Source organism: Nuphar pumila, chromosome 1 (assembly GCF_984573655.1).
Source record: "Nuphar pumila chromosome 1, dmNupPumi1.hap1.1, whole genome shotgun sequence".
Taxonomy (NCBI): domain Eukaryota; kingdom Viridiplantae; phylum Streptophyta; class Magnoliopsida; order Nymphaeales; family Nymphaeaceae; genus Nuphar; species Nuphar pumila.
This window is the reverse complement of record NC_143249.1, coordinates 43379745-43406561: the sequence shown is the minus strand read 5'-3', so window position 1 is coordinate 43406561 and position 26817 is coordinate 43379745. Positions and strand designations below refer to the sequence as shown.

The 26817-nt window shown below is 37.3% G+C and overlaps 1 protein-coding gene across 1 annotated transcript; it reads right to left on the bottom strand.

The window, feature by feature from the left end:
* Positions 1-18254: 18254 nt before the first annotated feature.
* LOC149848834 (subtilisin-like protease SBT5.4) lies at positions 18255-26612 on the bottom strand. The gene is made up of 11 exons (XM_090005304.1): positions 26532-26612; positions 25746-25852; positions 25554-25651; positions 24868-25032; positions 21722-21833; positions 21031-21571; positions 20601-20689; positions 20258-20503; positions 19332-19446; positions 19031-19244; positions 18255-18793 (listed from the first exon to the last, which is right to left on the bottom strand). The coding sequence occupies exons 1-11, from the start codon at positions 26610-26612 to the stop codon at positions 18255-18257; spliced, it is 2307 nt and encodes a 768-aa protein (XP_089861430.1).
* Positions 26613-26817: the final 205 nt, after the last annotated feature.

Here is a 26817-nt window from a genome sequence, read left to right as displayed (position 1 = left end):
TTGGATGAACATGCAGCAAGCAATGATTTAGCTATAATGGGAGATGCACTATAGTGATAGGATGTGTAAAAGTGACTGGGCAATGGTGACAATAGATGATATCGTGAAAGTGCTGGCAATAAATAAAAAGAAAAGAGTCTGCAGGAAATGTCATTTGGGATTTTGTAAACCCAACTTGAGGGGACGATTCAGCCACAGAACTTGCATGAGCAGTCTTTATTGACCATTCTTGAACGATCGTTGTTATGAGGAAACATTGCCCTCACTAATTCTTTCAATTACTGCAAATTTTTGGACTATCAAAGGAATAAGGGAAAATGCAGGACTGTCAGGGCAGATATTACCAGAATTTACAAGGAAAGAACCACTTACCTGGAATTCACACGTAAGCAGGGTAGCTGAAGACAGACTGACAGTCTGGCTTTCAAGCTATTTCCCATTATACACAACAAGGAAAAGAGAAAGAAAAAAAAATATTGAACCAACAGGTATAACAGTCAAAAGAGATGAAACAAGGGCCAATATTATTACTAAGTTAGCTGATGAAACAAGAGGGGTTTGAAACTGGTTTTTTGGAAGAGAGTTTATATGTAGAGATCCTTTAGGAGAAACCGTGGTCATGGCTCTCTTCGCCTCTTTGCAAAATATACCTCCCAATAAAGCTTGCATAACCAGCCTCTGGTATTCTGAAGTAACCTCCAGCTTTGCCTTGCAACCAAACTCAAATTGAAGTAGTTAGTTCTTCCATAGACATTGTTATGTTGCAGAAATTAACATGACATAGCCCCAATGACAAGGCAGAAACTGATGCCTCCATGACCCATTAGTTTATTTGAGCGCAAGGGGGATTACCTTTCCCTCCTTTTGCAATCAAAATCGGACTTTCTTCAGAATTTCTCACAAAGAGAATGATGAGATTGGTGTTTACCATGCCTCTCTCCACATCCAGTGACAACACTATGGCGTGGATCCGGAGATAATCCACCAACTCCAACAATCTTTAAGCACAGCTCCATATTTGGCCTTATTATTTTACATCCGGATTTCTCCACCTCAGCAAACAATATTTCACAGAGACTTGTCTGAAGCAATGAAGATACATGGATTCCCAAAGGGGGTTCACGTATGATACTCTTCAAGTTTTTCTCAGCATTCTCACTGACTGTACTAATGGAAGATGGTGCAAAGAATACTAAAATAAAAATAAAGAATGCAAACCAAACTTATAATGTCAACAAATGGGAATCAGACATGAATCATATAATGAAGGTGTGCTATAGTAGGGGAAGGTAGACGCGTGGATGGAACAGAGCCTTACTAATCACTGTAACCTTAGGAATCTGATTGACAGGATTATTAACTGATGGGGACATAACACAAATCACAACATTCTGCTATATCTAATGCAAATAAGTTGTATTCAGAATAATCTAGATGAATCAGAAACCAAGCAGAAACGCTATTATGCAATGCTGATAAACATAATGAATGTAAAGAGGATGACGCTATACGAAGATAAGAAAATAACAAAAGGGGAAAGTAAAATCTGAACATCGTTATGCTTAAACCTAAGGGATGCAGAGGGATTGGTATAAGGTGATGCTGTGAACCCAACCGAAATTAATGGATACAGTGGTAAAAAGAAACAAAAGAAAAGAACACGTAAATAAACTAAAAAAAATGATGGGTAAAGAGAGAAGGACGGATGATGTTTTTATAAACAGGTAGGTATGATAAAAAAATAAAAAGTGAGAATGATGAATTTCATACTGTCAAAGTCATAAGAATTTAAACAGGAACAGACGATTACAACTAAAAGCAAAGGAAAACTAAATAACGTATCAAAATCAGTATATATTAATTCACTAGGATTTCTACACAAACAGGGAATCGAAACGGCAAAGGAAATTTGAAACAAAACCTATTGTAATGGCAACGATTAGGGAACAAAATATAGAATACAGAAAGGAGAAGAAAAAAAGAAAAAGAGAAGAAAAAAGAAAAAAAGACAAAAAAAGGAATAAACAATCGATAATGATACCACAAATTACAAAAAAAAAAGGAAAAGAAATAAAATGGTAACCATAGAAATAAGAATTAGCCCTTTGTTGCAAAAGATTGATCGAACTTTCCATTTAAGCAGATCGTCATTGCCCACCATGCATCGCTAGAGCACGGTCATGAGGTCGGGGCTATTAGAAAGAAAGAAGAAACAGAGAAATGGAAAAGACAAAGGGAGATATTGAACAAACTAATATTCAAATTTCCTAAGCACCAAGAAAATTTAGAAACGAAATAAAAGATGTTGGAATCAGGGTCATTCCCTTGTTGTAGCAGCAGGTGGGTCGACACTGCTATATGCAGGTCGACCTTACTGATCATGCTTTGTTAAAAAAAATGAAAATAAAACGAAGAAGAATGTAATCAATCATCATAATGAAATAAAGAAAATCTTCGCAGAAGAAGCAGGAAAGAAGAGGAAAGTGGTCACTTACCGTGGCTTTGCAAGATTGAAGCTAGAGAGGGCTTCTGCTGCAGGCATTCCGAAGGAGAGTCTAATGAGGAGAAGCACCAGAGGGAGATGTGTAGGGAGAGGAGTCGATGGATCGAGAAGGAAGACAGAGGATGCATGAGCCAGGAGGGGTGAAGACGGATCATGGAAAAAGGCTCTCTATGGTCGTTTATATAGAATGTTGAAGAAGGATCCAGAAGGGAGGGAGCGGATGGAGAGAGATCGGGAGCGGGAGGGAGGAGCTTCTGCGATCTTCCTTGCAACGGAAAGCCGTTAGGCTTATTTTCAATGGAGGTCCAATTTTTTATGAAATTCTCAAAAGAAGGTTTTTATGTTTAAAAATAATGAAAGATCATTTTTTCTAAAATGCTTTCTTTACGTTTCTGAGAGAAGTTCTAAAGATGCAAGAAATTTTTAGGGAAGGGGGACCCAAATAAAGTTTTTGAAGGGTCTTTTGTAAAATTTATCATTTCAAAGTATTCAAGATTTTGGAAAATATCGGGTCAAATTTTGAAAATTGGGTTTTCAAAATGGATCTGGGTTCAATTTGGATCAGAAATTGGGTTAGGGATAAGAAATGAGTTTGGATTCCAGCGAATCCGAGAAATGAACAGAATTTTTTGTTAAAAATTGACCTGATTATTCAGAGAATGTGAGTCAGGAGCGAAAAGAGAATTTTTAGATTTTTGGAAAATTTGAGGTGTTCACAGATGCCCCTCTTTGTTGCTAAGCCGGTTGTAAGCCAAGCTTAGCAGTAAAGAAGATAGACCAAATTTTCTTTAAAAATGCCTCAGTCAGAAGCTCTAAAATAGGTGTGAAAGGATCGGCTTTGAAAAGCTTTATTTTTCAGGTTTTGTACCTTACTCTGAAAGGTTTTGGGAAGAGAACGAAATCTCCGAGAATGAAAGTAATTTGGACAGAAGAAAAATGAGGAAATGGTGTGGGACTTTCGGATGAAGATCCCGACATGATAAAAAGGAGAGAGTTTTGAAAGAAGTCTTTGGGACGAAGATAAGAATTTTTGAAAAGACACAGGCTTAGCCCTTAACCTGTATGGGACAAAGATATTTTGAAAAACCATGATGGGACATTTTTTGAAAAATACCTCATGAGACGAGGTTCAGGTATATTCTTTATTTGAATATATATACAAAGCATGGATTCCTCGATGAGACTGGGAGAAATACCTCACCGAGGCAACCCTCTTTGAAAAATACAAACAATGCTAGGTTGCATCAATATATATGGAGCATTTATTTCATTTTTGGATAACCAGAAAATTTTGCCAATAAGATGAGATTGTAGTTGATTCAAATGCTTGAAAGTGTGCACGTATGTGCGAAATATATTCCCTCTTTTACCTAGAGTATTTCCTCCAATGAGGTTAACTCTCTGGATTTCAGAGTCAGATTCAAATTTTAAAGTTGAGTTTCTTCAAGGAAGTTATCCATTTCCTTGACATGAATAGAGAAGAAGTACTCTTAATTTCATAAAAGCAAGCAGCGGAAAGATGTTGATGAAAGGATTTTGCATGAGAAAAGATGATTTCTAGCAATTTTGGCAATTTGATATCCTGAGGCTTTTCCATAAATGATCTTTTTAGCACTCTGTTTAGGACATTAAGCTTTCTTGGGTTTTTGGAGGAAGTTTATTACATCATCCTTTATTTTGGAGATGTCCTAGCTTTTCTTTTTTTTCTTCGGGGAAGGGTACGTCAGAAGCTTCTTCATCTTGGAGATGCTTTGATCCTTCTTTTTCTTAGGAATTATACTGGTGATATTGGCTCATTGGTAAAAAATTCTAGATGATAGTGACAATCAAATATCTTTTAGGGTTTGTTGGGAGGTTCAGCGCAGTCGCCTTCATCTTGACGGTGATCTGAACGTTCCCTGGAAGGATCTGTCACAAACTCCTTCATCTTGGAGATGATCCAAATCTTCTTTAGCTCCGGGGGTCGAACTCGCATATTCGTCTTCATCTTGATGACAATTGAGAGATCCCCTTTGCGGATATTTGATTGAAGCTTAAATGAATGAATGAGAAGATGTGAATTGAGTGGATTCTTTTTATTGCTTAGGGTATTTCCACTGTCTGATTGCCAGAAAATCGTCTTTAAACATGCGCCATAGCTATGATCAATATCGATTCGCTTTCAGCTTTTCAACATCATTGAATATTTCTTTCGCTAATCATACCAAGGATACATCTTACATCCTCTTGGTTGACCAACAGAGAGAAAATTTGAATTTTACTCTCTTTCGCAAAAAGCTTCACCATTTTAAAAAGAATACTAGAGGTAATCTGAGGTGATTATTTTGTGCAGTAAAATATTGGAATCAACACATTTTTAGCAGATTGGCAAAGTTTTCAAGAATCCTTTGTGAAATAATCACTCAATATAGATTTTGATAGGACCTTTAACTGAATTTTGGAAGAAATAACATGAAAATATTGGTTTTATCAGACAAGATTGGCTTAACAGGGACTCAACCTAAGAGCCGCAAAGAATATTGGATCTGTAGGGATTCATCCTACAGACTGAATTTTTGAGAAAAGAATTTGGTTCAATAGGAATTCAACCTAAGGACCGTAAAAGAATATAGATCGGTAGGAATTCAACTTACAGATTAAAATTTTGAAAAATGAATTTTGGTTAAATAGGAATTTCAACCTAAGAAACGCAAAAGAATATAGATCAGTAGGAATTCAACCTACAGATTGTCTTTTCAAAAAAAATTGAATCTGGTTTATAGGAGTTCAACCTGAAAATCACAAAAGAATATAGATCAGTAGGAATTCAACCTACAGATGAAAATGTTAAAGAATGAATTTGGTTCAATAGGAATTCAACCTAAGAACCGCAAAAGAATATAGATCAGTAGGAATTCAACCTACAAATAAAAATGTTAAAGAATGAATTTGGTTCAATAGGAATTCAACCTAAGAACCGCAAAAGAATATAGATTAGTAGGAATTCAACCTACAGTTTAAATTTTTGAAGAATGAATTTGGTTCAATAGGAATTCAACCTGAAAACCGGAAAAGAATATGGATCAGTAGGAATTCAACCTACAGATTGAATTTTTTGAAGGATGAATTTGGTTCAATAGGAATTCAACTTGAGAACCACAAAAGAATATAGATTAGTAGGAATTCAACCTATAGATTGAAATTTTGCGAATGAGATGGGCTCAGAAGGGAGTTTAACCTAAAGATTGACTAAAGGAAAATTGGTTTAAAGGGAGTTCAACTTAAGGGTCATAATTAGTAGGAATTCAACCTAAAGATCGATTTAAAAGAATGATCCTAAAGGAGTTTAACATGAAGATTGAGGGCCAGTAGGAGTTCAACCTAAGGGTCGTGGATTGGTAGGAGTTCAACCTAAAGATCGACTGAAAGAATGGTCCTAAAAGGGTTCAACCTAAGGATTGTGGATCCGTAGGAGTTCAACCTAAAGATCATGGATCGGTAGGGGTTCAACCTGAAGATCGATGGAAGAAAGTGGTCCAAAAGGAATTCAACCTAAGGACTGCGGATCAGTAGGAGTTCAACCTAAAGATTGTGGATCAATAGGAGTTCAACCTAAAGATCGATGAAATGAATGGTCCTAAAGGGGTTCAACCTAAGGACTGCGGATCAGTAGGAGTTCAACCTAAAGATCGCGGATCAGTAGGAGTTCAACCTAAAGATCGATGGAAGGAAAGGGTCCTAAAGGAATTCAATCTAAGGACTGCGGATCAGTAGGTGTTCAACCTAAGGATCGCGAATCAGTAGGAGTTCAACCTAAAGATCGCAGATCAGTAGGGGTTCAACCTAAAGATCGATGGAAGGAAAGGGTCCTAAAGGAGTTCAACCTAAGGACTGTGAATCAGTAGGAGTTCAACCTAAAGATCGCTGATCAGTAGGGGTTCAACCTAAAGATCGACTGAAGGAATGGTCCTAAAGGGGTTCAACCTAAGGACTGTGGATCAGTAGGAGTTCAACCTAAAGATCGCGGATCAGTAGGGGTTCAACCTAAAGATCGACTGAAGGAATGGTCCTAAAGGGGTTTAACCTAAGGACTGCGGATCCGTAAGAGTTCAGCCTAAAGAGCCACTGAAGGATTTCTGGTTCACAAAGGGATTTAACCTGTGAGCCATATTGGTTTGACAGGGATTCGACCTACTGGCTATTGGTTCCATAGGGGTTCAACCTAAAGATCACAATTTAAGAAGGGAGGGTTCAACTCGTGAACTGGATGGACTATCATAATTAGTTGTATGTGGTCCAATTTTTAGGATTAACCCCTTATCCTGAACGGGGAAGAATAAAGTTTAAGAAGGACTGATGATCAGAGATAGAGATTGATGAAGAGAAAAATCAAGGAAATTGATGAAAGTTGTCTTGTAAAAGAATTCTCACAGGTAGCGTCATTGCTCCTATGAGGGGTCTCAGGATTATCCATTATCCTGAATGGGAAATGAATAGAATTTGATTTTTTTTTTTAAAGGAATGAAAATTGACAGAAGTTTATAAAATCGAGGAAAATTGATGAAAATTTATTTTACAAAAGAATTCTCACAGGTAACATTGTTGCTCCTATGAGGGGTTTCAGGATTATCCCTTATCCTGAATGGGAAGGGAATAAAATTTGGCGAAATTGATAAAAGGCTTGATAAAGAATCGACAAAATTTGATAAAGAATCCATAAAATTGATAAAGAATAAATTTTTGATAAAGATTTGACAGAGATTAATGGAGCTTTAAAAGATGAAGAAAGACATTCAGGACTATCCCTTATCCTGAAGAAAGAAAGACCTCGTAGGATGAGGTTTCAGGTTTATCCCTTAACTTGAAGGGGGAGGACCTCGTAGGATGAGGTTCAGGTTTATCCCTTAACCTGAGAGAGAAAATCAGGTTTATTCCTTAACCTGAGTGGGAAATTCAGGTTTGTCCATTAACCTGAGTGGGAAATTCAGGTTTATTCCTTAACCTGAGTGGGAAAAATGAAGGAAAAAGGAAATACTTCATGGGAAAGAGGCATCAGGTTTATCCCTTAACCTGAAAGGGTAAGATTTGACAAGAAAAATTAATAAAATCAATAAAGGATCAGTAAAATTGACAAAATTGATAAAGATGAATAAAATTGATAAGACTAATAAAAATTGACAAATGAAAAGAGTTGATTGAGAAAAAGAATTTGTTTGATCCTGCCTGCACGTGGGATCTTTAAAATGAGATGAGAATGTTTTATGAGAAAATCATTTTTTTGGAAAGAGGATCAACTGTGAGATTGAATGGTCAATATGAGAGCTGATATTTGAAGAAGAGTCAACACGAGGGTTGATTTTTGAGGAGAGATCATCATGAGGGTCGATTCTTTGAAAACAATGATTTTAAACCGATTTTTGAAAAGGAGAATCAACGCGCTGGTTGATTTTGAAAAAGATTGGATCAAAATTTTGAACTTTTGGTGATCATGATGAGGATTTTGCAGAAATTTTTCAGATTTTTATGATTTTGAAAGACCCTCATAGGTAATATCATTTCTCTCATGGAGGATTGTCGGGATTGCCCCTTATCCTGAAAAGAATAGGAATCTGATAGCAAAAGAATATTTTGAAGCGTAAATGTAATTTTTAACGAAAGATGCCCCAATATGGCGAAAGAACAAAGGTATGAAAGAAATTGATTTTTCATTTATAAGCAAAACTGATAATGAAGACTGAAATATTTGCAAGCATCTTTGACCAAAAGGTCACAAAAGACTCGGGCTGACTTGCCTTTACAAGATGGTGTGTAAAGAAAATGGAGGAAAGCAGAAAAGATTCTAGTATCATTGGCTTTTTGAATGATCTGGAAAAGGCTTTGTTAGGACGGCGGGCTGCTCTTCGTCTTTGTCCTCTATCAGAATGTTTTTATCGATGCAGTCCTGGATGATATTTTTGAAAACAAAGCAGTGTTTTGTATCATGTCCCATTGTTCGGTGAAACTTGCAGAACTGTTCTTTGAATTTGCCCAAGATTACTAGAGGATCAACGACTTTTGGCAGGCAAATCATAGTCTTTGTGAGCATATTCAAGAACTTCCTCAAGTGTCTTCTCCAAAGGGGTGAATTCACGGTCGGGACTCCAATCCTTGCGCTTTGGTTTTTCTTGATCTTTCTCCCGCGGCTGAGGATTGGATTGGGAAGGGTTATTATTTCCCTTCTGAGCTCTGAATCCATCTGAATTGTTGTCATGATCGTTCTTGTTACCCTTGTTGTCGAATGAGGAACTAGCAGAAAGAGTGAAATGGGCTTTCTTCTTTGCATCTTGACTGCCCCTTGCTAGGGTGATACCGTCATAGACTCTGTTATCCACTCCATCTCGAGCCATTCAGCCCGTTCAATGAGTTTGATGAACGATTTTGATAGGAAGGTGAAAATAAGGCTCCTGAGAGGTTGAGAAAAGTTGTTCAAGATAACTTGGAGTGTGTGCTCCTTTGAGATGGGGGTTCTCATTTTATTGCAGGTATCTCTCCACCTCCGGATGAAATCTACGGCCTTTTCTTTGTCCTCTTGCTTCAGGTTGTATAAGTGATTGAGGGTTGGTGGGTGCCTCAGTATTGAACATGAATCTCTCTACAAACAGGTTGACAACTTTATCAAAATCACGCAGCTCGACAGGGTTGATGTGCTCCACGTACCACTTAGCTGCTACGCTCTCCAAACTGCGAGGAAAGCACAAGAAAAGTGCATGGTTGTCTTCACTGAATTTAGCATATTCTGCGAAAAACATTGCGAGATGGGCCTTTGGGTTGTCGGACCCATCGAACTTAATAAACTTTCAAGGGAGATCTTCCAGGCTGTTGTCTTCATCTAAACCGAGGTAGAAGTCCTGTCTAGTATATACCCTCTTTCCCTTATCCCGAATCTGCAGATCTTTGACCATTTTAGTCAATACTAGAACTGAATCTTCTGTCGGGACCCCATCTTTAGGTTTGTTGACTGATTCAGGTTCTTCTGCCACCTTCTTGGGCTGTCACAGATGATTTTGTACTCTCCGAAATGTTGTTCTGCTGAACTTTCTTCTTGTTGATCCCGACATGCTTCTTTACTGGCTTTCTCTTGATTTTGTTTTTAGATGATGTTTTCTTTGAACCTGCCCCAGCTTGTTCGGACATCATTTTTGCCATCAGCTTTTGAAAGATCTTATACATTGTCGGGTCAACATCATCTTCCTCTTAATCATGTTTTCGGGACAACCTGGAAGAGTTCATTTCTTCCACTTCGCTGTTATTGTGCTGCTGAGCTACCCTTTTTCCTGCCCTCGTTTGAACCATGATGAAATGTTGATGCTTTCTGTAGAATAAAGGAAGGATTAAACTCGAGGATTTTTTGGGAAGAAGAGACGATGAAGGAGATGTTTAAAAGGTTCTTAGAAGGGATCTCTTTGATAAAAAGGGATTTTGGATGGGAAGATAGAATTTTAAATACATAATTTTGAAGAGGGATGACAAGATTTGAATATTTTGAAAAGTTGCAGGCAGGATCAAAAGAAATTAAATAAATCAGAAGAAAAGAAGAAAATACGCCTGGACTTTTTTTTTTAAAGATAGGAAAAACTTAAAAGACATGTCCAGGTTGTAAGCAATGATAAAGAAATGACAAATATATAATCCTAGTTTTGAGAAAATAAAAGAATTTTTATGAAATAAATATTCAGGGTTTTGAAAAATAAGAATTTTCAAGATAATATCTACAAAAGAATCAATTTATACAAGCAATAATGCACAGAATAGCACTCCCTAGAAGCGGACTCTAAATGCAATATTTGAAAAGGCTCGTAGGACCTTAAGCTCTAAGGTTCAGATCATCTAATTCTGATCAAGATACGCCGATATACTCAAGCCGAAGCTCGAAGTACGTGGCATAGAAGTATTTCTCCAGTTCTAAGGTAATGACTTCCCAACATCCTTAAGCACCTACCGATATACCTCAGACTATGGCCCTTAGGTACGTGGTAGGGAGGCGCGAACCCAAATAAGTGGTTCAGTTGTGAGGCGCTCTCCCGAACTATGGTTCAGTGAGACAGCCCAGCAACGTGAAGACCGGGACAATATAAGTAGGGATGTTTTCAAAAATATGTTCAACATGCAAGAAATCAGATGAATCTAATGCAAGTCCTAAAGATATAGATTAAAATGAAGAGAAGCATACACTTGCATACATTGTTTGCATTCAATCCCTAGAATTGAGGAGAGTTGTATTTCAGACCTAAGTCTAATGTGAGCATGGAATAATCTCCTCAGCATTATGTCAGCTAGGACAGAGTCTAGGCTCCTAAGGTTTGCATGGAAATGAAGGTGACATTTGAAGAATAAAGACTTAGATAATATCAAAGCAAAGCAAAAGGCACAAATTCGACCGGACGAAGACGAGTCCCATCACGATCGACAAAACTGTGATCATCGCAAAATTTTTCCTCTCGTTCCTCTTCTCCTTTCTCTTCGCCTTTCTAACCTCTATTCCCTTTTTGAAGAGAGAAAATAAAAGAGATAAAGGAAGAGAGAAGAGAAAAGAAAAGAAAAAATAGAGAGAGGAAATCTTCTACGAAGGTCTCACTTGACCTTGATTTTTGAAAATATTTGAAAGATTACTCGCCTCCGTTTTGAAATATTCGCGGGAAAATTGAGAGACGGGGCTTGCTCGTCGGTACGAGGTTCGACCGTTCCTAGCGCCTTTACCAGGGGTAATCGAACCAAGGATCGAATTTATGCCTTTTGCTTTACCTTAATATTGTCTAAAAATTTATTCAAAGTCTAGAAAATGCACAGAGAATCATGCTTGTATAAATGCAAAAGATGTATGCTCTTCTTGAAAAATGATTTGGAAATCTCCAAGTGTTTCTGAGATGAATTTGATAATAGAGTGAAGAAATGACTTCTGGATGGTTGAATCTAACTTAGAACTTGAGATAGATCAGAAAAGATATTTGAAGTTCCAAGTCTTTGAAATAATTACAGTTTTGGGAAAATAAATCTTGATTTTGGAAAGAATGATTTGAAGCTGAGATAAAAGAAAGGAAGTTTCAAAGTCAGAGATAGACTTTGAATTTGAATTTGAATTTTTGAACGTGAAGGAAATGAATATTTGGAATGGAATTGAATCCCAGATTCGAAGTTTGAAATTAGAATGGGATTTGAGAAATCCTAATTGAGCTTAATAGTAGAATTGGGTTTAAGAGATCTAGATGGGATATGAGAAATGGAATTGGTTTTTTTGGAATTTGGGAATTAAGATAAACTTGGATTTGAAATCTGGCATCTTAAATGGATTTGGATCCGAAGTCTGAGATCCAAGATGGAGGTGGATCCGAAATCTGGAATCCTAAATGGAATTTGGTTCTCAGGTCTGAGATCTAAGATAAAGTTGGATCTGAAATCTGGAATCCTAAATGGAATTTGGATCTGAGGTCTGAGATCCAAGATGAAGTTGAATTCTAGATCTAGAATCCTAATATGGGAATTGGATTTTGAAAGTCCAAATGGGACTTTTGACTATGGGTCTGGGTTTTGAAAACCCAAATTGAATTAAAAATTTAAGAAGAGTCAAATTTTGAGATTCAGAATCAATCTCAAAACCTTGATTTTGAATTTGTGAAGTATTTTTGAAGATAAAGAATAATTTTGAATTTGAAATCAGAAGATGAATCAGAAATTTCAAAGCTAAATTGAACTTCGAAGTTGATTTTGAGATATTTATTTGACCTTGAATTTGAATCTTGAAAGAGTGAATTTGGAAATTTAAAGTTGATTTGAACTTTGAAGTTTGATTTAAATTGGAAATTTGAAGTTTTGAATACAAAATGAATTTGAAATTTCAAAGTCAATTTGGACTTTGAAATCGAATTTTGAGTCTTAAAAATGAGATAAAATTTGAATTTGAATCTATAAATAAGGATTGATTTGAAGAAGATACTCACAACCATTTGGATTTTTGAAAAAGAATTTTGAAAATATGATGCAATTCTATCCTAAATGATGAATGAATTTAAAGATTTTGAAATTGGATTTGAAAATCATATTTTATTCTTTAAGTGAATTAAAATTGAAGATATAATACATCCTTGACTATGGTCATTGAATGTATTATATAATAATCATATTTAAATTCAGGTGAAGAATAAAACATATTTTGGTGTTTTTATAGAGTTTAAAATGAAATTAACTCTCAATATATCCTGACTATGGCCATTGATATATATTTTGAGTTAATTTTAATTTAAACTCTGATAAAAGAAGAAAATATCTAGAAATATGATGATTTTTGAAAAGAGATCCAGTGTGGATCCAATGTTATTCTATAAAAAATAAGAATCCTAAGCATTGTCCACATTTTGACTATGGCCATCAATGTGAGTTATTTGCTTAGGATTAATTACCTCTCATTAGAATGGTGCACGTGCCATTCGTGTTCCATTATGTGAAATTTTTGAAAGAAAGAGAAATTTTATATGCAACAAATAATATTTACATGCTCATACATTCTAATCTATGCTTGAAACGTAAAGCTTTCATTAATATCTAGCTCATTACAATGTTGAGATTGGAAATATCAAAAATTTCTAATCTAAGAGAAAAAGATTCAGGCTTTTCACAAATTCCTGTAAAACAAAGTTAGTATGAGGTAAACTATGAAATGTGAAAAGAAAATGAAAGGGTATACTGAGGCTAGAATACACACGACGATGCCTAAGCATAATGCATGAGCTAATGAGTAAAAATGCATCTAGATTGTCTAAATATAATACACGTGTCAATAAGAGAATATACAGTAATGCTTAGGCATAATACATAATTCAATTGGAAAATATGAATATGACATCTATATGTCACATATAAATTGATGAGAGAATGCACACATTGGGGCTTATATACTATGTATAAATTTAATAGAAAAAAAAAAGTTTACTTAGTCAACAATAACATAGACTAATATCAAAACTGAATGAACTTGAAGGCAAACAACATAAAAAAATAAATAAATAAATAAATCGATAGAACATGACAATACACATATCACGCTAAACCTAAATATGGGCAAAAACCAATGTAATAATGTATAAGGCATGGCACACCTAATAAAATAGCTTGCTGATGTATAATAAACTAAGGAATTAAACTACCAAATGAGGGAAAGAACGGCTAAAAAGAAAACATTAATAAGAAGAAAGAATTAACCATCTATACAAGGACAAGTAACGTCTACTCAATATACCTAATAAATCTACCTACTAAATCAATTACAGCATGAGTAAACTAACCTATTGACTGTAAAAAAAAAAACAATAAGGGTGATGGGATGACTTGTGAATGTGGTATAGCAAGGGGGAGGCAATGGAATGAGGGTAACTGTTGCTGGTAATTGCAGCAGTAAAGGGAAATAGCTGGAATTGATTGGCTGTGATAGTATATAGGTGGGTATGACTGTAGGTATGTGATGATGAGTATATGTTGGCAAGGTTATTACAGCTGGGAATAAAGGCCAGTAATGGAGATGAATTGAGAATATGACAAACTGATAAAATGTCATGGGGGTACGAGCCATAGTGGCTGATAAGGTGTACTCAGGTTTGCTGCAGATAGTATTGTGGCAGCATAACAGTAGGTGATAGGGGATGCCATGAAAGCAGGTATGATATCTAAATGGGATGGGTAAATGCTATAAGTAATACACAGAGATCATATAACGCAAGCTGATGTGCTGATGGCACACCTAGAGATGCTATATTAACTAATGATCTTAACATATCATATATTAACCAATGTGAAATGCAGGTGAGATAAACTTTAGTGAAAGTGTTGTGGCAGGTAGCAGCTGAATAAGAAAGGGGATGAAATATTATAGGTATGTGACAACAATATATTGTGATACAACAGATGGGGAAGCAAGTGTACAGGTCGATCCGGTATACAGGTGGTGAATTGAATGCAATGGCAACAGGTATAATACATGGTGCAGCAGTATTGTATATGTTATAAAGATTGAAAGGGTTATGTGGAAGATACCACGGGTTGGATGAACACGCAGCAAGCAATGATTTAGCTATAATGGGAGATGCACTATAGTGATAGGATGTGTAAAAGTGACTGGGCAATGGTGACAATGGATGATATCGTGAAAGCGCTGGCGATAAATAAAAAAAAAAGTCTGCAGGAAATGTCATTTGGGTTTTTGTAGACCCAACTTGAGGGGACGATTCAGCCACAGAACTTGCATAAGCAGTCTTTATTGACCATTCTTGAACGATCGTTGTTATGAAAAAACATTGCCCTCACTAATTCTTTCAATTACTGCAAAATTTTGGACTATCAAAGGAATAAGGGAAAATGCAGAACTGCCAGGGCAGATATTACTAGAATTTACAAGGAAAGAACCACTTACCTGGAATTCACACGTAAGCAGGGTAGCTAAAGACAGACTGACAGTCTGGCTTTCAAGCTATCTCCCATTATACACAACAAGGAAAAGAGAAAGAAAAAAAATATTGAACCAACAAGTATAACAGTCAAAAGAGATGAAGCAAGGGCCAATATTATTACTAAGTTAGCTGATGAAACAAGAGGGGTTTGAAACTGGTTTTTTGGAAGAGAGTTTATATGTAGAGATCCTTTAGGAGAAACCGTGGTCATGGCTCTCTTCGCCTCTTTGCAAAATATACCTCCCAATAAAGTTTGCATAACCAGCCTCTGGTATTCTGAAGTAACCTCCAGCTTTGTCTTGCAACCAAACTCAAATTGAAGTAATCAGTTCTTCCATAGACATTGTTATGTTGCAGAAATTAACATGACATAGCCCCAATGACAAGGCAGAAACTGATGCCTCCATGACCCATTAATTTATTTGAGCGCAAGGGGGATTACCTTTCCCTCCTTTTGCAATCAAAACCGAACTTTCATCAGAATTTCTCACAAAGAGAATGATGAGATTGGTGTTTACCATGCCTCTCTCCACATCCAGTGACAACACTATGGCGTGGATCCAGAGATAATCCACCAACTTCAACAATCTTTAAGCACAACTCCATATTTGGCCTTATTATTTTACATCAGGATTTCTCCACCTCAGCAAACAATATTTCACAGAGACTTGTCTGAAGCATTGAAGATACATGGATTCCCAAAGGGGGTTCACGTATGATACTCTTCAAGTTTTTCTCAGCATTCTCACTGACTGTACTAATGGAAGATGGTGCAAAGAATACTAAAATAAAAATAAAGAATGCAAACCAAAATTATAATGTCAACAAATGTGAATCAGACAGGAATCATATAATGAAGGCATGCTATAGTAGGGGAAGGTAGACGCGTGGATGGAACAGAGCCTTACTAATCACTGCAACCTTAGGAATCTGATTGACAGGATTATTAACTGATGGGGACAGAACACAAATCACAACATTCTGCTATATCTAATGCAAATAAGTTGTATTCAGAATAATCTAGATGAATCAGAAACCAAGCAGAAACGCTATTATGCAATGCTGATAAACATAATGAATGTAAAGAGGATGATGCTATACGAAGATGAGAAAATAACAAAAGGGGAAAGTAAAATTTGAACATCGTTATGCTTAAACCTAAGGGATGCAGGGGGATTGGTATAAGGTGATGCGGTGAACCCAACCGAATTTAATGGATACAGTGGTAAAAAGAAAAAGAAACAAAAGAAAAGAACACGTAAATAAACTAAAAAAAATTATGGGTAAAGAGAGAAGGACGAATGATGTTTTTATAAACAGGTAGGTATGATAAATAAAAAAAAAAGTGAGAATGATGAATTTCATACTGTCAAAGTCATAATAATTTAAACAGGAACAAACGATTACAACTAAAAGAAAAGGAAAACTAAATAACGTATCAAAATCAGTATACATTAATTCACTAGGATTTCTACACAAACAGGGAATCAAAACGGCAAAGGAAATTGGAAACAAAACCTATTGTAATGGCAACGAAAAGGGAGCAAAATATAGAATACAGAAAGGAGAAGAAAAAAAAAAGAAAAAAAAAAGGAATAAACAATCGGTAATGATACCAAAAATTACAAAAAAAAAAAGGAAAAGAAATAAAATGGTAACCATAGAAATAGGAATTAGCCCTTTGTTGCAAAAGATTGATCGATCTTGCCATTTAAGCAGATCGCCATTGCCCACCATGCATCGCTGGAGCACGGTCATGAGGTCGGGGCTATTAGAAAGAAGGAAGAAACAGAGAAATGGAAAAGTCAAAGGGAGATATTGAGCAAACTAATATTCAAATTGCCTAAGCACCAAGAAAATTTAGAAACAAAATAAAAGATGTTGGAATCAGGGTCATTCTCTTGCTGTAGCAGCAGGTGGGTCGACACTGCTATATGCAGGTCGACCTTACCGATCATGCTTTGTTAAAAAAAATGAAAATAAAACGAAAAAGAATGAGGAAAGTGGTCACATTGAAGCCAGAGAGGGCTTCTGCTGCAGGATTCCGAAGGAGAGTCTAATGAGGAGAAGCACCAGAGGGAGATGTGTAGGGAGAGGAGTCGATGGATCGAGAAGGAAGACAGAGGATGCGTGAGCCAGGAGGGGTGAAGACGGATCATGGAAAAAGGCTCTCTATGGTCGTTTATATAGAATGTTGAAGAAGGATCCAGAAGGGAGGGAGCGGATGGAGAGAGATCGGGAGCGGGAGGGAGGAGCTTCTGCGATCTTCCTTGCAACGGAAAGCCGTTAGGCTTATTTTCAATGGAGGTCCAATTTTTTATGAAATTCTCAAAAGAAGGTTTTTATGTTTAAAAATAATGAAAGATCATTTTTTCTAAAATGCTTTCTTTACGTTTCTGAGAGAAGTTCTAAAAATGCAAGGAATTTTTAGGGAAGTGGGACCCAAATGAAGTTTTTGAAGGGTCTTTTGTAAAATTTATCATTTCAAAGTATTCAAGCTTTTGGAAAATATGGGGTCAAAATTTGAAAATTGAGATTTCAGAATGGATCCGGGTCCGATTTGGATAAAAAATTGGGAGAAATGAGTTTGGATTCCAGCGAATCCAAGAAATGAACTGAATTTTTGGTTAAAAAATGAACCGATTATCCAGAGAATGTGAGTCAGGGGCAAAAAAAGAATTTTTGGATTTTTGAAAAATTTGGGGTGTTCACAGTCAGGTTGGGGTCTTTTAGACAACGATTCAGAAACGGGTCTTATAAGACCCAACCAGTTACACCTCGAGTTATAATATATCCTGACCCACTTGAATATGGAACCGGATCAAGTTTAACATGACATATCGGAACTATGTCAAGGGCCCATCATGTGCACCTCAACTTATATTGGATACTGATATGGACTGAGGCAATGTGGACCAACATTCAACTAGTTCTGGCGACATAAATGTGAAAATGGATTTACTATATAACTAATTCTTCATTTTGCCAAGTCAATACAATTATATCACGGGAAAGCACGCATTATAAATAAAAGCATGAGAATAAAAATTTGATGGCCAATAGAGCGGAATATATATATATATATATATACACAGAGAGAGAGAGAGAGAGAGAGAGAGAGAGAGAATTTCTTTGTGATGAAGCTACAATTCAGTTGAATCAACCTTCTTGACTGTCTTAACAAGTTCGGGAAGAAGAATTAATTTTGAACTCTTTCAAATTTGAAGTCAAATGTGCCTGGAACATCATGGACCTTCAACCAGCAGCTACATCACTCGAATTTAGACAGTACGGCATGTTCAGCTCGTCCCAACCTTGACAACTATTGGGCTTCTAACATAGTGTTGGCCATCAGACCATGTTAACCTCCCAAACACATAACCATCACTAGCACTCTTAACTTCAGCAGTCACCGTAAATTGCTTCTCTTCGCCAAACTTCTCGAATGTCAAGCTCTCTGGCTTCACTGTGACAGACACACCAGGTGGTGACTGGATCCGAACCTTGTAAGTCCCACGAGTGCCGACGTTCTTGACGGTTCTAGAGACGGTATCGGATCCGGTAATATCGATGAAAGCAATTGAAGGATAATTGAGGTCTCCAGCCTTGGGCACCTGTGAGGGGCAAGCATTGAGCTCTCCAGTGAAAGAGAAGATCTGGCTTGAGTTGTAACCAATGGCGCAGAAGAAGTTAACATAATCATTGATGCTGTTGTCGTAAACCAAGCCTGGGTCCAAAGCCCTGTTGGGCCTAACATGTCCTGCTCCATAGCTAAATGGTGTTGCTTTCACCAGAGATGCATTGAGAATTGGTTCCTTAATGTTGCTGCGTCGTCTCGCTTAAAAAAAAAAAGATGCAAATCAGCATTGATCAGTAAGGGCAACTACTTATAAGAGGATTCACACAGGGAGCATTAATTTGATGAAATAAGTTGAGACTCTGCAGAATGGAGCATAAATGCAATATCAAAACCTGTACCACATACTCTTGAAGACAGTAAATAACACAGAAATTTAGTCGGATTACCTAAAACGTCAATTGTAAGGTCTATAACAAATAAGTGACTAATTCTCACCAGTGGTCATAAGTGCAGACTTGATAGCAGCTGGACTCCAGTCAGGGTGAGCCTTCTTCATCAAGCCAACGATACCAGAGACATGTGGGCATGACATTGATGTACCAGAGACGACGTTAAACTTTACCCGACGCTGGTCGAATGGAAGCTCTGTTGGCGATGTAGCTTCAGTGAAAGCTGCAAGGATGCTCACTCCAGGTGCAGTTATATCAGGCTGTCATGAAATGAAAGGGTCAACCACACAATTGCAATGATCCAAAGCTTAGGACAGTTATATATTCCTGAAGATTATCATGCAGACCTTGAGAATCTCCTCAGTGATTAGATTAGGCCCCTGGGATGAGAAGGCAGCCATGATTGGTGAAGGCTTTGAGTCGAGTGTGGTTACTGCAGGTGTTATGTATGCTACAGGAGACCTGCATTTATTTACAAGGCACTCGGTTATACATCCTTAGTCAGCTTGTAGGTTTTGGATAAAGAGGATATGGAGACATGGTTGCTTGTAGCAGTATTAGAATGAGTGTCAATATGAGCTTGATTTTATGCGCCTGTTTAACCAAGCCCGAGCTTGGATTTCCAGAGTGTAATGAGTTTTACCCCAAAGCTTGGCTTCCAACTCAAGCTCTTTATGAGGTTGGCATGCCTATGAAAAGAACAAGTTTTAGATGTTTTTAACTTCCAATTTATGAAACACCATTATAAAGATATACTTAATAAATCAGTCTAGAAGCAAGGGAAGCAACTTCAATTGACAATTAAAAAAAAAAGTTACAGTGATTACTTCAAATGGAGACACAAAAATTGGTTATCCAAAACAATACCATATGCAAAACTACCCACATTCATCTAATTGTGATACTAAACATATATTATGTAAGCTAAAATTTGTGTATGTGTGCGCATGTGGGTGAAACCCGTAGAACTTGGTTTTACATGAGTTCGGTTCAGTTATCATCAATCTGAAAACCCCATGTTTGAGCTTTGATTGTCTTCTTAAACAACTGGGTCTCATATATAAGCCTAAGCTTAGCTGAATCGAAGCTGAGGTCAAATATCTTGATTTTGTCAAACACTCCAATGTATAGAAAGATGAGAACAATTCTTTGCACCTGCGCACGTTTGGGAATCAGGTAAAACGTGGCTAGGTTCATGAACTCCAACATTAATCCTACTGTTCAAAAGCAGACAGTTTGTTAACAAGAACAAGAGCATAGAAGAGCACCATACTTTGTGGAACTGATGTAATCAAAGACTTTCTGTCCATCTGATGCAGTGAGCTGAACAGCTGGAAGAACGTGAGCATCCGCAAGGAGTTCGTCTCCGCTATTCGGATCATTGCATAGGATCATGCCAACGCCTCCTGCCTTCTGTACTACATAGCCCTTGGCAACTCTTGCATTTTGTCCCCGGACGCAAGCCACAATCTTTCCCTTTGTTTTCTCTGGATCAAGACTGTCCTCTAAACACAACCCACTTGCAGTTTCAAACAAAGACAAGTTACATTATTAGTACAGCACAGAACAAAAGCAAAGTCATTGATCAAGTAGAAGACAATCCTGAAATTACTTACGCAGCAGTAGCGTTAGATATTTGGAGGTCCTGCCCTGCAGCCAATGAGTAAACACCTTTTGGCAAGGATTCAGGGTAAAGGCTTTGTCCCTAAACACGGAAACAGTTTATTAGGAAAGCAAATGTGGCAGGATTTTACAAGAGTTATCTAAATCACAATCATTCAACCATTAGATATGACCAAAGCTTGTTATTAGAACTCATTCCTGCTGCTAGAGAAACAGAGCAGTGAAATTAATGTTGTTTATATACTTCCAAGCATATATTGTATGCAACCATATTCTATTACTACAAGAATCCTACTGGTAGAGAAATGATTACTTGTAGTTGGTGATGTTTATACTAGTACCTTATGAACTCCGATGTCTATACAACTACTTATAGCACATGAATGAGGTTTCAAATTTTAAAACAAAATTTTGAACACTAACCTTGAGAGTGATGTTATTGCCAAGAGACAAATAAGAAGGAAATTGCCTATCCAATGTGCTTGCTCCAATGGTGAAAATCCATGGAGCCACATTAGACACTGAGCCCGGTGTAGGCCCACTGTTTCCGGCAGACGCAACCACCACGATCCCTTTGCTAACAGCATGAAACGCCCCGATAGCGATCCCGTCCAAAAAGTAGTCATTTGGCTGGCCTCCTAACGATGCCGAGATCACGTCGACACCATCAGCGATGGCTGCATCAAAGGCAGCCATGATGTCTGCGTCGAAACATCCACCTTGGCCATTAATAGGACTCCAGCAGACTTTGTACGCCACGACGCGAGCCTTAGGCGAGCCACCCTTAGCTGTGCCACTAGCTAGACCAAAGATGCTTGCATTGCGCACGAAGCTGCCTGCTGCAGTTGACAGAGTGTGTGTACCATGGCCGTCATGGTCGCGGGGAGTGATGAAGCCTTGTGATTCCGGCTGACCGTTAGCGCTAATGTAGCCTTGGTCGAAGTAACGGGCACCGATCAACTTCCTGGAGCCAACCACAAGTCCAAACATCATATATGTTTAGTATGAAGTCAGGCTATTGCATCATCTATGAGTAAGATGAGATAAGATCTTCCATGGGCTGCATGGAAACTTCTATGCAAGGAAGAGGGGGGGAGGGTTACAGGCAGCGTACTTGTTGCATTTTACACCATTTGGATCAGTCTTGTTCTGGCACACTCCGTTAAACCTCGCAGGGACAGGCCCAAATCCTTCATCGTTAAAACTCTCTGATTCTGGCCAAACTCCTGGCAAACATCAACAAAAAAGGAAGCATTTATTAGAAATTTAATACGATGGAAACTCAAGATGACTTTGGATATGACGTCCAAGCACAACGGGTCAAACGTTTCTAATATGGATCAAACTAATGTAAAAAATATCATTATCGGGATTCCTAGTGAAGGAATACATCAAGGGCGGTTTGTTTTATTCCCATCGAAGGAAAGAGCACAGATTTTTAGAAAAAAAAAAAAAAAAACTTGTTTTAGAGAGTGCTTTTTACAAGAGAGTCTGGGAGAGGTATGGAAGGATATGCACATGAAGAGTGACAAGTGGTGGGAAAAACTTGCGTCTTCTTGTGCCATGGTGTCACTTTTCCACCTCATGATTTGATGTTTGTTTCATGAGAAAATGCTCGGGTAGCATCCTTTAATTTCCATCATGAGTGGAACAAACATCAAATGGTAGACAAGTGCGATGCTGACATAAGTGGGCTCCAATTTTCTCCCACCAATACCACTTTTCGTACCTCCTCTCCTACGTAAACATTCTCACGGCAAGGCTGAACTTGCAAGATCTTTTAAAAATTTGTACCCATTCTTACGAAAGGCCTCACTTCTATGGGAAGAAACAAATGGCCAGTTCGTTTCATTACAATGCAAGGGGACAAGCTTAATTTTTTGGGAAAGGGCATGAGTTCCTACAAACTCCTGCCACACAGGCTTTCTATGAAAATACCTTTGCCATGGGGGAGGTACCAATGAATTTATACATGAAACAGATGGGAAACGCTAGGGCCACTTGGTGAGCATAGACCATAGTTAATGAAAGCGCCTCCCACTAGAATCACGCTTCCCAAGCGAGAAGTTTTACGCTTCCCTCAAAAGACGGGAGGTGTGGGGAAACTCACTTCCCATTTAAGGGAAAAACACTTTCCACGTGCTTCCCAAATAGCTTCTCATACATCCTTTGTGTTTCCCACTGATTTCTCTCTCGCTTTCCACTTGCTTCTCCCTCATTTCCCCTCACTTTCCTTTTATTTTCTCGTTTTTTGTGTGTGTTTGTCATGTTATTATTTATTTCACACTTCTCACTTGCTTCCTCTTTGTTTTTGCCTCATTCCCTTCACATTTCCATTTTTACTTCTAACACGCTTCCATAATCGCTTTCAAAATGAATCTTGTTTTATATGATTTATACTATTTTTTAGCATTCGCTTTCCTGCTTCTGCTCCATGCATTGCTCCTCGTGTCCATTTCGCTTCCTGGTAACTATGGTGACTATTCCTGGTACATCGCTTCTCTGGTAACTATGGTGACTGGCAGTGGCGGAGCCATGGGTGGGCATGGGTTCGCCCACCCCAGAATTTAAAACGGAAAAAAAAAATATTGTGTCTCCAGCGATATTTCGTAAAGAAACAAAGAATCTGACTTTAACTCTTGTATGCTAATGCCTACCGCTATGTGTGTTTTAATTTGTCTGGTGCGTGACAAATAGAAAATAAGTGTATGTTTACTTTTAATCCAGCAATTTGTTCAAGGATCAATAACACATGCTTGGAATTGAAAAATTGTTAGTGTTGGACTTGACCTGTTCTGGATGTTATCGTCCGTGGTGTGTTGTCATTTAGATGCAGTTTGTTTTAGGTCGCGAGCACTCGCCCAGGACAGCGATCAGCAAGTGGTGCTGACACGTTTATGTCTTCCCATGGCAGCGGTATCACATACACCCTAAGCTTCCACCTAATCTGGACCAGCGTCTGTCACTCTCCGAGTTCGAATCTGCATTCAACCGGGTTCTGGATTGTGCGTTTTAAGCTTTAGAAACTGCTTTTGGAAAGCAACTTAATGTTCTGGTTCCTTGCTGTTTATTTGAGCTGAATGTATGCAAAAGGATCTCAAATGATTTGAGTATATTGTGATAAATATTGCTGATTTTTTTTTAATTTCAATATAATTCAAAGGCTTATTTAAGTTTTATCTCTTCACGAACGACTGTGCCTTCAACGATTTTTTTTTGGCTCCGCCATTGATCCGAATAAATGGATCATCCTTCAAGACCATAGCATTGTCCCCGAGACCCAAAGTCTGCCCACCCAACGAAAAACTCCTGGCTCCGCCACTGGTGACTGGTGCTTCTGCTTCATCTATTGTGAGAAGGGGATGCCATTATGCCAACCTGTGCTTCTGCTTTATCTATATTTCAAAAATATCTAATACTCGTCTATGTTTAAGATGGTCGTTCAATCCAAATTTAGAAATTTTTTTCTAGGATGCAGTAAGTCTGTCAATGGATATGGGACCAGTAACTGACCCACTTTTGGTGCTCCATACTAATTAAACAAGATCTGGGTTAGGGTTTAAGTCAGGTCCAGAAAATGAGCTTCCACTGTTTAGTCCAATGTATATTCACTGTGCACTATACCTGATATGCTCAAATCATATCTGACAAAAATCTAAACCATTTGGTAGCTCTAATGCAGTTCTAAATTTAGATACATTTGAATATTTGGATCAAATCCTTACCACTTCACATCTAATTTCTTTACAAAATCAATGCTAAAGTACTCTATAAAAAACACAAGGATCCACATTCTTATCTATTCTCAGAGGTTGGACTCACCATGTACTATAGATACAACATTATATATGAAATATAATGGAAAAACTATTAATCCATGTGCAAAAGCATAGAATCCAACATCCCATGAAGCAGCCTTCCTTCATGAAGGAAGTTGAAGTACCATATACAATTATCACGCCTTCATATATATTTTTTTTAAGGAGAGCTCGTTATCATGCATTCACACTATTACATCAGTGAAAGGTTCTTTCACAAAAATACTACTAAAAATTATTAAACATAATAAAATAAAATCCATATGTATCATTATCCATGTCATCGTGGTGTCTCCAAGGACACACCATCAAAATGGCATGCCCCTGTAACATAGATGAAATGTATGAAAAGTAGAATTGATGGATTATGCTAGCAAGATTATATACCCTACAACTTGTTAACATTTAGGCATCATTGCTTGATAAGTTGACGTATACATACCGGTGTCAAAATTCGCAATAATCACATCTTCCCCATAGTTAGACTTCTCCCATATTGAGCTCGGTAGGGTCTGGCCATCTTTCTCCAGGCCCAAGAATTCCCATGAACGGGTTGTCTGAAGGAAATGACCCCTGTTAGGAAACACGGACAGCACACCTGGATCCTCTGCAAAACAAAATTGCAAAAGAAGCCTTGCCTAAGTTACAGATAAATATTTGCAATTAATTGTACCTGTAATCTAGTTGGCACCTCACGATACAAATCGTTTTGACTCAGTTTAACCTCATAAATTTATTCAGCATGGTCAGTTTAGTAGGAATCAACCTTTGAATCGTGTTTTTATGATGAAAAATTATATCACATTGAATCAGGAAAGTTAGGTGCATTTAGGATTCCGGAAATCCAAAAGCCAAATGGAGCATCTGGATCACATCTAGTAGACTAGATTTACCCAAAAAATGAAAACAATGGGTTTTGTCAAGTGGTTTGTATATAATGTAATGAAGATGACTAAGTTTACTAAAAGCATGTCAATCGCATCTATATGGTTATAAAACTCCACATTTGGTAATTAGATACATGAAAACTTATGAATGCGTACCATTGCCATTATATATATATATATATATATATATATATATATATATATATATAGAGAGAGAGAGAGAGAGATTTAATATGATTACTTGCTATCTCAGCGGCTTCCTCCTCCTCCAGGGTAGCAGCAAATCCATTGATATGATTTGTGTAGGAGTAAAAGACAGAGCTTTTGGCCTTCTCAGTGCTGTAGAGAGAAGCAAACAGTGAAAAAAAATTAAAAACAAAAGAACTTTTCATGGTAACATGCGAACATAAATTTAAAAGGTCAGACTACTTACCTTCCTAGAAAGGACACAAGGAAGTCATAATGCATATTTCTGACTTGGTCGTGATCTATAGCATCTACTGGTGTATGAGAATGTTTGCCCATGTACACGATATACGACTACCATCATCATAAGACATACACAAGTCAATGTTTTGTACAAAGGTTCCTTCAACAAATTTTTTATGATTCCTAAAAAAAAAATTGTACCAAAATGACTCAAGTATATATATATATATATATATATATATATATATATATATATATATATATATATATATATATATATATATATATATATATATATATATATATATAATGTGTGTAAAACATTTGGCAATGACACCATTACGTACAAACGCCTATGGATCTTCATGTGAAAGTGGATTGATCCAATAGGACCTTATGGATGGATTCAACATGTTTAAGATGGTGGGAACCCGCTGCTGGATCATTTTTTTTCAACGAAGAAACATGATTTTATGATTCGAGAGTATCACACATTGTAGGCCCCTGATTTTTGAAGCCTTATCAAAACCTGCCTAAGTGTCATAATCGGACCATTCAAGAGCCGATTCGTGCAAAGCAGAAAAACATGTAACATCTGTAAGGTTGTTTTTTTATGAAACATAAATAAATAGCCAAATAAAATGAAGAAAACGGAGAAAAGTGGTGTTTGTACCTCCCATCACCAAATGTTATCTTTATATATATATATATATATATATATATATATATATATATATATATATATATATAGAGAGAGAGAGAGAGAGAGAGAGAGAGAGAGAGAGAGAACCTTTTTCACTGAATAGGCAGGCGTGAGGAATAAGCAGCAAAGGAGAGCAAGACACAGGGGTAGCCGAGAGCCCATCTCCATCATGGAAGAGATCTGCCTCTGGTTCTCCAAAAACAGAAGTTGGTCTCCTTTTTATACAAACTTTGAAGCCACCTCTTCACCAGAAACCGAAGTTGGAAAGATTTTCACAAATGGAATTTCCTGAAATGGATTTATGAACAAATAAAACCTAAATTATGGTTTTGGAAACCCAAGGGACCATTAAAGAAATGGTTGATTTTCTTTT